Consider the following 10,550-nt stretch of genomic DNA (forward strand, 5'->3'; position numbering starts at 1 on the left):
AAAGAAGAAAGAAGTTCCAAAAAATCAGTTTCGGATGAGAATACAAACAATTGGATACTAAAAGCAATTAAAAAACTTTGTCCATTTTTGAATTCCGTGGATAAAAATGAAACGTTAAATACAACAGAAAATGATTTAGATCCAATAGAAATAATGGAAAAAATTCAAGTTAAATATTCCAAAGAGGCAATCGAAAACTATAAATTGGAAATTCAAAATATGGTATTTTTAAATACAATTTTGAATTGTTAAAGGTTTTTATGATTCAAAAAGATATAACTCGGGAACCGATTAGCAGAACGACCTCATATTTCACACGGAGACATCTGTTATCATGGAATTTTATTTCAAAAACGAAAAACGCTACTTACAAAAATATCCGCTAGGGCGGTAAATGGCGCTACAATAGCGTAGTGAATAACTCAAAATCTCTCAAAACTAACGGCACGCACTCTATGCTGTGTTGTTACGCAGCAGCGTGATCGATATGCTGGAACCATTGATGGCAGCAGGCCGAAATCGCCATATTCCACGTTTAACGACAGCATTCGAACTTCTGGAATCCAATATTACAAGCAGACTAATGAGTAACCGTACAGCGTGTTGTGTGTATCGTAAGTTTAGGCATTTTGCGCTAGTCGCTACGGTATCGCAGCGCCATTCATTGCCTAGCGGACATTTTTGTGACTAATTTTTTGTTTTCAATTAAAATTCCATGACCACAAACGTCTGTGTGAAATATAACGTCATTTTGCCAATTATTTGCTGAGTTTTATCTTTTTTAAGTGTAAACTATAATTACAAACACTGTATTTGACAACATTTTAATTTATTAGGATAAAAATAAATTAGAGAAAGAAATGAAGCATCTATTAAATAATAAAACGCAGATCCAATCGGAATTACTTACCGTTTACCAGCAGAAAAGTAATATACAGTTAAAATTTTTTTTTCAGTTATATCAATTGCCCATTAAACATGAACAAGTTTATTGCTATTTTTCCAATATTTACCGCTGATAATAATTTTAAATGAACTTAAAATTCTTAAAGCATCTTTAAGGGCAGAAATTAATGGGAAAGATAAAGAAATTTATGAATTACAACGTAAATTTCAACTTGATAACCAAAAATCTAAACAGAGCTTCGATGAATTAAAGGAAGAAATTGGTAAGCAAATTAATTTCTAAATTTTTAATTATTAAAATTATTTTCCTTTAAATAGTTTAATTTAATTTTTTAAGAGTTTTTAGCTCGAAAACACCGGTTAAGAAGCGACATTGTTTTGGCTTTATGGACCAGTTACTTAGAAACGAAAGAAGCTCGTGATGAGATAAAGGTGTCCTTTTTAGTTTTCAGATTTTCAAAAACTTAATTTTATATTTTACATTGTTTAATTATTAATACAATAAAATAATTTGCAAAGTAAATTTCACAGTATAAATGATAGCCTAATATTGCCGGATGGCCGAGTGGTTAAAGTGTGGGCCTACCACTCTGAGGACCCGAGAGTGTATCCGGACGAATCGAAAAATCTCAAGAATTTTTTGGGAGTGGTCCGTCTGGATACGCTGGGCGCCGTTCCTCACCACCTGGTAGTGAGAGTCTGGCCGAACTCATAATGGGTTTGCTAAAAAGGCCCTTTTAGTGCCCGCAGGGCGAGAGAGTTTAAAAAAGTTGGCATTATAATCATTGCAACATGCCAGAATTGCAACACCACCAAGACGTCTTAGATGACTTTTCAGAAACTAAATTCAACAAATTTTTTTTGTTATGAATCGATTTTAATTGTTAATTTTGTTAACTATTTTAAGAAAAAGAGTTTTAGAATATTCACAAAATGGCGACGATGATGCGGCCAAAACAGTTAATGAACAATTAACTGTTTTATGTTATGTAGCTCATTTATACTACGAGTTGTTCTGTGTGTACGAGTCATTTATACTAAGTGCTGTTCTACATTGGTCTATGGGTACAAGCTAAACATTGCCCACACATTGTCGCTATACCTATAGGTCGTTATTTTGTAAACAACAGTATATGGACCAGTATATACCTTAAACGAATAAAACCAAACCCAACCCAGTGGTATCCACTCGGCCACTAATGGACTGAAAGCATCTTCCATTTCCAATCATAATATGATCTCATCAGTTTCCTTATGAACCTGTTTACAATAGGATCTGTGGCGTGCCTTGCGTAGGACCTCATTTATTATCTATACAGTAGTGTGGTAGGACAGTATAGTTCATATTATATATATAAAATATGATATTAATGTATTATATTAATATGCCCTAGTCTATGTTACTGCATAATACTGATACAGCTTGTGTGGTAACTGCCATTGTATTTTTAGATGTCTTTTCAGAAACTAAATTCAACAAACTTTTTTAAGAATCTTTTGTTAAAGAATTTTGCTAAAGAATTTTTTGTTAAGAATTTGTTAAGATTTTAATTGTTAATTTTGTTAAATATTTTAAGAAAAGAGTTTTAGAATATTCACAAAATGGCGACGATGATGCTGCCAAAACAGTTAATGAACAATTAAACTATTATAAATCAAAATTTGAGAATTTTATAAATGTTGAAACGAATTGCGGTGAGATTTTTTTATTTTTAAAATTAAAAAATCTTATTTTATTTTGAATTAAAATATTTATCTAAAAACAGGAAATGAAAAAGAATTATTTAAAAAAATAGTAGAAATTTTTAAGCAGAAAGTCAACGTAATCAGTCGCTTAGACGCTTTGAAGAAAGAAGTAAGTAAAAGCTAATTAGTCAAATTTCGATATAGCGCCATTCTCATATAATGCAAATAGCATTTTCGAATATTAGAAAATCTTGGGCAGCTTGCTAAGCATACCAGAGTGGTATGCTTGGCAATCCACCAAGCTGGTAGCGTACCACTCTGGAGGATCCGGGATCAAATTCGGACAGTTTGAAAAACCTCAGGAATTTTTCGGGATGGTCAGTCTGGATATGCCAGGCTTCTTTCCCTGGCTACCCATTGTAAGCTTGGCCTGTAATTGGCTTGATTAAAAGGATCTGTTAATGTCAGGGTTGGCAAATTTATGTTTTTTTAAAAAACAAAACAATAATACACGTTTTATTTAGAAACCTTTGTTTTTTTTGTTTTAAAACAGTTTTATATTACATTGTAAAATACTGTTTTAAAACAATGTTTTATTACATAAATTTATTAAATAAACTTTTTCTGATTTGTGAGCTAAACGTAGGTGTGGTTATGGGGGATTTTTCTCACTCTCATGGGCCATGAAAACATGTCACACGCGACTTTTATCACTAAGAGGAGATTTCTTGACAGCACATGCCAGTTCATGCTGTTAGCAATACAGCTAATAGTGAGATTGAGGCCGAACTTTTCAACGCAAAAACGTGTACATCGGACATTCGGCACCACTTTCCTGTAAGCCTAGAAGTTTGACAATGGCGTTTGGAAAGTCAGTGGAATCATTCGACATTCCAAACGCCATTGTCAAACTTCTAGGCTTACAGGAAAGCGGCGCCGAATGTCCGACGTACACGTTTTTTGCGTTGAAAACTTCGGCCTCAACCTTGCTAATGTATTGTAATATTACTTAGATGGAAGAAAACGTTATTATTATTGTTGTTACTTGTTAAGTGAGAAATGAGTGCAGGAAGAAGGCTTGATAATATCTGGAACCAGTACAAACTAATTTCTGGAAATCCAGGAAAACCTGCATGCAAGTTGTAATGCAAAATATTACGAAAGAAATGGCTGGATTAGTCACTCGTATGAAAAAACATATTGAAGATAACCATCTACAGGATGATATACAGGAATTGCAACAGCTGGGTGAGTATTTTAAACCATTATAAGTTTCAAAATTTTCTATAGCTTGCTATAAAGTTTTACATGGGTCATGGCTCAATTTTTATAGTATACAATTACATATTGCAATTATTGTGAGCTGTGAACATACAGAAGTGTGTAAATTATTAAACTCAAGCATAAAGTGTATTATTTTTGGTTCTTATCCTAAAGTGTATCATTTTATATTGTACTGGTTTGACTTGAGTCTAATAATTTTCACACGTCTGTATATAGTAGTAATTTTAAAAACTTACTTCTAATTAGTAATTAATTTATTGTTTCTATATTTATTATTTATATTGGCAGGAGTCAGCAAGTCAGGAGCCTGAGTCTGAGATCAGTAGGAAGCGTTCCATCACCAGTTCTGGCCCACTAGTGGCACTGGCACTGCATCCCAAAGCAAAGTAAAATTGCAACGCATTGATTCATTTATTGTGAAAACATTAACTAATCAAAAAATGCAATTGGATGTCCATGAGCAAAATTTATATATGCCACCAATTCAGAATTTACTCATATAGAACACCCCAAATTTATAAAATTTTTTCAGATGTTGAGACCTGGATATGACCCTCCACACAGAAAGGAAGTAGGGGGATCCTTGCTGGAGAATGAATCAGCTGATGAGTTAAAGGATATTATAGTCTGTATGGCTATTGATGGGTGGAGTAATATCCATTATGAACCAGTGATTTGTGTGTGTGTGTGTGACTGATCCTAATGAAACAAGTCATTTGATTGACTCAGTTGATACAGGCGTAGAACGGCACACATCAAACTACTTAAAAATTATTGCAACTGCAGCAATAAAAAAAATGCAATCAAAAGTATGGCTGTAAAGTAAGAAGCCTGGCAAGTGACAATGCAATATCTTCAGTCAGTAAGTTTAAAATATGGGCAGAGCATTTGTGATAATATCTAAATTTTCTGTCATTGCTAATATTTCTCTCTTTTTTTTGATATAGCATGAAAAAAATGAGAGAAACATTAGCAATGACAGAAAATTTAGATATTGTCACTTAGGAATGCTCTGCTCATATTTTAAACTTACTGGCTCAAGATATCAATATTAAAGATGTTAATGAGCAAGTTAAGCACATCATTGTATACAGTACTTCCAAAATCATCGTTTCCCGAAAACCAAATAAAAAAAGGCAGGTGGAAGAAGATTAATATTACCACAGGATGTACTGTACGTTGGAACAGCCTAGCTGATTGCTTAGAGTCATATATTTAGAACTGCCCTATCCTAATGAAGGTACTATTTTTTATTTTCTTATTTTGTACTGTGGGCAAAGTCATTAATTCATAAAGCGTCCAAATCAATTGTAACCAATCTAATTTCAAAATTGTGTTCATTAAATTCATTAATTTTATACATCTGATGATATTACTACTTTTATAGTGTTCAAAATGACTTGCAACAACTTGGAATCACCGGAGTCACACAAACAGGCAAGGATAGATTTGATATGGCTATCACAGACTATCACCTTTTAGCAAATCCTCTGGACCCAAGATACCAGAGTGCAAAGCTCACGGACAGTATGAAGGATGCTGCACTAACTGTGTGTCATGCTTACTACCTAGACGCTAAGCCTTCAGTTTTAAAATACTTAGCAAAAGCTAGCCTATTTCTTTAAGTTTACAGAGTCTGTACTAATATCAATCCTCTTACATGGTGGCAGTCACTATATGACAGAATTGATGAACCTCTTAAAATTAGTTACACAGCTGCACACAGCAGTGGCTTCTTCAGCAGGAATTGAGAGAATTTTCTCTATCTATGGACTTGTTCATTTAAAACTTAGAAATCGACTTGGACAGGAAAAGGCAGCGAAGCTTGTTAAGGTTTTCAAGCTCCTAAACAAACACTACTGAGCGTTGTACATTTCTGAAAATAAGAAATTCTTCAAGCTGAAGAAGCAACTGCTGTCAATCCTGTTTTGGTACATGTGAATTTAAAAAATGCCATTCCATAAAGAAACATTTAAAAATGCTATATTTTATATTAAATAAAACATTCTGTACATTCTTGAGTCTCATGCTAAAGTTTTTCCGTGTTTTTTCTGTTTTACTATATCAAGTGTTTTATTTCCAAAAAAACCATGTTTTAAATGTTTTAAAACATTCGTTTTAAAAAATGTTTTAAATCCGATGCCAATGTTTTAAAACATTTTTTTTTTTAATCATGCCAACCCTGGTTAATGTCCGTAGGGCAAAAAGTGTTTAGAAAATTCGAAACCTTCAGCATGTGTGAATTATCAAATGTAGTTTTTTTTTATAGCAAACTACTTTACCGTTACTAAATGACTCAATTTTACGCACAGGTCTCGTTACTGCGAATACCGTTTACTGTTTCTTTTTCGGTTCGGTACCACACTCCATTTAGTGTGTTTCAGAGACCATGGCGGCTCTGAATCGAAGTTTGACTGTGTTTAAAAAAATAAGAATTGTTAAAGCATTTAAATTTTAACTGTTTAAATATTTAGATCGATAAAATATCTTTCGAAAATCAAGTCCTAAAAATTAATAACGAGACGTCATATTTGGAAATGAAACACTACAAAAAAATCGCAAACATTTATTATTCGGTAAGAATTTTTAAAAATATTTTTAAAAATTTTCAAATTTTTTAATTAAAGTTATTTATGGTCTTTAGGATCTTGTTTCACCTTCCGAAATAAGAAATAGCGAGTGAAAATACTTTAAAAAATTCCAAAAGTATCATTTATTTGATATGGAGTCTCGGATTTACAAATCCAATATATTTGTAACAAAAAAAAAGTAAAACAATTTAAATTAAAACTAATATTAAAACATTAATCGGACGTTTTTTACCCTGTTGGCACCTGCAAGGCCTTTTATTGAGCCCACAAGGAGACGGCCGGGTGGTGAGGGACGGGACCCGACGTATCCGACGTATTTACCTCTAAATAGAGAACACTGTGAATAACGGACTCTGTCGTCCATAACCAACCTTAGGAAAACGTAAAGTCCCGCCTTGAATATTCCGAAAGAATTAATTCGTAGGAAATATTTTAAAACGGTTACGACAACGACGTTTATATGGTGGAACTTCAAAGATCGTGTTACGAAGATTTGTCGCCACTTTAAAGTGTCGGAAGATATTTGGTATTCTGGCATTTACAATCTTAACAGCTTTGTGGTAGCTTAAGCAGTTGGATAAGGCAAAAATGTTCGAAAATTTACACCTACCTATTAAAATTTATAACTACAAAGCAGATATTTCTGTGTATAACTGATGTGTGAATTGGCAGGATGATGCGATGGATAACAGAAGAGGAAGTGGAAAAGGTTTTGGTTACTGTGTAAAATGGTACTGCTCCGGATATCGATGGTATACCGGTGGGACTATATAAGTACTTTCCAGGCTGATTAGATATATATTATTAGACAAATCTACCATATATCAATTGCGGAAGATTCCATTGAATTGGCGTATACGTAAGATTATCCCTATATTTAAGAAGGGGCTTAGAGAGCTGCCCGATTATTATAGGACAATTTCGTTACTGCCGACAATTTCTAAAGTTTTATGTAAGCGATTGGTAACTTGGCTGAATAAATACGAGGCACTTTCGGATTTTCAGATTGGCTTTCGGTCTGGTTTCTCAACATTGGATATTATTTTTGTTTTATATGCTTTAATTCAAAAGTCTCTAAAGAATAAACATGGTAGACTTTACTCTTAATCCGTTCATTTGACATTGGCATTCGAATCTTTAGAGACCTTTTGAAGATTGGTTTGAGTTACAACCTCTAATCTGTCAAAATGGTCTTCTGAAATGTTTATCTTTTTCATGTTGTTTTTATTAACCATTGCATTTTTAGAGCACAACCATGTTTATTCTCACTTCGTCTTCAAATATGACATCAATTCTATACTATTATTGGTTGGTTAATCGTGGCTATATGCTACCAGTCAAATAACCCATGCAATAAAATCTAGAAGAAAACCTCTCTCAAACAAGACTGCAGTAAAAATGGCTATTTACTGCATATTCCCTGAAATAGTTGCATGCAATGTATGTTTCTGCAACTTTGTCTAACGTGCTCCAAACTTAGTGTAACGTTATCATTCCGCATGTTGAAAAGCCAGTTTCCTAATTTCAGACACAAATCAATCTACCTGTTGTATTCACTTTTTTAAAATCTTTATTTAAGACTTCTGTCCCGCAGTGCACCACAGATTACGTAGATTTGCACAGACAATACACATGGTAACAGACATAAAATAGAGAAACAAAAATGTGGGGATACGTGGTTACATACAGTATATAAGTGACAAACTAATACTGCGTATGTACAGTACATTCTATTTATAACTGATATGTTACCAAATACTGGTAAACAATAATTTGAATAACCTATACCGGTTCATATATTACAGGGGATAAGGTAGCTACAGATACTAGATGCTGCAAAGGTAAACATATTTAAATGACAAATTACCGATGGTTGACAAAATGGAACAGTAACAATAGAATATAAACACAAGAATAGTTAAGGTATCGCGATAACATGGGTATGAACAGTTAGCTGAATAGTAAAATAAATAAAATATATACAAGAGTACGATTACATAGATGAAGCAGAGCCAACACTGCCGGAGAGAGCAGCTAACGAATACGTCGTCCATTTCTCATTATGCGGAAGTATGTACCTTTTAATTAGGTCCGTCAGGTTGTTGTATCTGTTAGCTCCTGAGGTGCACACGGCCAGCAGATACCATGGGATCCTGCGATTATTTGTAATTTCAGACGTTCCCTCTCTAGACCCGGACAGTCAAAGATGTAGTGAAGGGGCCGTCAGGCACCCCACACAGCTCACAGCAGCTATCCTCCTGGATGTCAAAACGGGCAAGATAGCTGACGAAACAGCCATAACCCGTGAGGAACTGCACCTCCTCATGAGTTATCATCTTCAGTTGGCTACTATGCCTGATGGTAGGGAAAAAATGGATAATAGCTCCTGTGTCCTCCCTCTCCTAAGCTTCTCAGACAAGCCTCTCCCGGAAAGGGCATCCTCCTCTATATCTTTCCTAATGACCCTATGTTCATCATTATCCTCCAAGATGTTATCCCTAGGGCAAAAGTGATCCAGCATCTTCCGGTCAGTGTGAGTAATAGCACTGCCAGTGTGGTCAGACAGTCCCCATCAGCTGGGATTTACAGGGCCTCCGAAGCTTTTTAAAAGCAAGCTTGTAAACGAAGCCACTGGTGGGCAGCTTATTACGGGATTCGAAAGCATTTTCTTAAGCATTACTCCTACTACGTTAAAAACAAAAATAGCCTAGGAACAGAATAACATTTCGCCACTGAAAATTTTGTAGAACGTTCAATGGCGGCTCTGCATTATGCTTAGTTGAAGACGTGGTCTGTAAAAATTTTCCCATTGTTTGATAAGATTGGACAACACTATCCAAGAAGCAAGATTTAGAACTTTCCAGGAGACGAAGGGTTGGCCAAGGTGGTCGAGGCCTTAACTTACTACTCTAGATCAGGAATGGGCAACCCGCGGCCCGCAGTAATATTTTTTGCGGCCCGCGTAAAATATGAATAAATATATCAATTTCCCAGCTTAAGGAAGTATGCAGCAAAAATTCAAATGTTATTTTCTACAACTTAGGTATATGAATAGTTTTTCCACAATAAAGTTACTAAAAATTAAACTAAAAATCGGCTAAATGACATATCGAAAAAACTAATTTAAAGCTAGCAGTGACTAATATTTAACCAAATATTTCCGGATATATTACGTTTACATCAGTTCCAGAAGCTAAATTAAGTATACCTATGCTAATTTATAATTATATATGAATAAATAATTGTGATTTACCGACATTTTCTCCCTCTTTTCTCTTGTATGCGGTCCGCGTCAGTTCAAACTTTTTACCCACCAGTGGCCAAGTGGTCTTCATTCCCTGAACACTGGGAGTTCGATCGTGGGTTCGCGCCTCGCTCGGACGGGCTGTCCAGGTGGAGTCTTTCGGATCTTCTCCACGTCTGTAAAGCCTAAATAGAGGTCAGTTTCCCTTAAAAAAAATCCTCCCGGAAAGCATCCCCTAGAGTGGTCTCCGTTGCCGCTCATAGTGATGGTGACCGGACCCTAAACACTGGGAAGTTCGGTCGTGGGTTCGCGCCGCGACTCGGACAGGCTGGCTGCTAGGAGTTTTCCGGGTTTTCTCCTAGCCAATAACGACTGAATAGGAGGCCAGTTCCCCATAAAAGTCCTCCCGGAAGGCACGGTTTCCCGCGCGATACGTTAAGGCCGTGAGATAAACGGCCGGCTCTTCGGTCGCATAGCGATCATCACGACACTCATCGGAGAAAAAAGCTAAATATATAGGGCTATAATCTCCATATGAACCAACATCATAAAAAAAAAAAAAAAAAAAAAAAAAAGCATCCCCTAGGTAGATCGCCAAAGTGTTGTGTTGCCATAACTAAACAAACAAACAATCAAAAGTTTTGAAATACAGCCTTTACAGTTACATAAAAGAACGGTTGCCCATCCCTGCTCTAGGTGATCGTGGCCAGTAACCCCAGGAGTTTAAACGTGGGCAATTTGTCACGGATACGTCGAGTTTCGTCTCTCGTCATCCGGCGGCTTCCATTGTGGGCCTGGTCGGACCTGTAATGAGCTAGCTAAAAAGACCCTGTGAGTAT

General features: G+C 35.4%; 1 protein-coding gene across 1 annotated transcript; it reads left to right on the top strand.

The window, feature by feature from the left end:
• The first annotated feature begins 978 nt into the window (after nucleotides 1–978).
• Nucleotides 979–6,598, top strand: LOC136985098 (keratin, type II cytoskeletal 1-like). The gene is made up of 7 exons (XM_067282305.1): nucleotides 979–986; nucleotides 1,063–1,169; nucleotides 1,244–1,338; nucleotides 2,484–2,601; nucleotides 2,673–2,761; nucleotides 6,351–6,452; nucleotides 6,521–6,598. Exons 1-7 carry the CDS (start codon nucleotides 979–981, stop codon nucleotides 6,557–6,559), a joined length of 558 nt encoding a protein of 185 aa, XP_067138406.1. The 3' UTR covers nucleotides 6,560–6,598.
• The last annotated feature ends 3,952 nt before the right edge of the window (nucleotides 6,599–10,550 follow it).

Source organism: Centruroides vittatus, unplaced genomic scaffold (genome assembly GCF_030686945.1).
Source record: "Centruroides vittatus isolate TY-2023 unplaced genomic scaffold, ASM3068694v2 contig_120, whole genome shotgun sequence".
Lineage (NCBI taxonomy): Eukaryota > Metazoa > Arthropoda > Arachnida > Scorpiones > Buthidae > Centruroides > Centruroides vittatus.

What these genes read in the sequence shown, in the direction of transcription:
- LOC136985098 (XM_067282305.1), top strand. An exon ending in TGAATTAAAGGAAGAAATTG is followed by an intron (nt 1,170 to 1,243) that starts GTAAGCAAATTA and finishes TAATTTTTTAAG; the next exon opens with AGTTTTTAGCTCGAAAACAC. An exon ending in TCGCAAACATTTATTATTCG is followed by an intron (nt 6,453 to 6,520) that starts GTAAGAATTTTT and finishes TATGGTCTTTAG; the next exon opens with GATCTTGTTTCACCTTCCGA.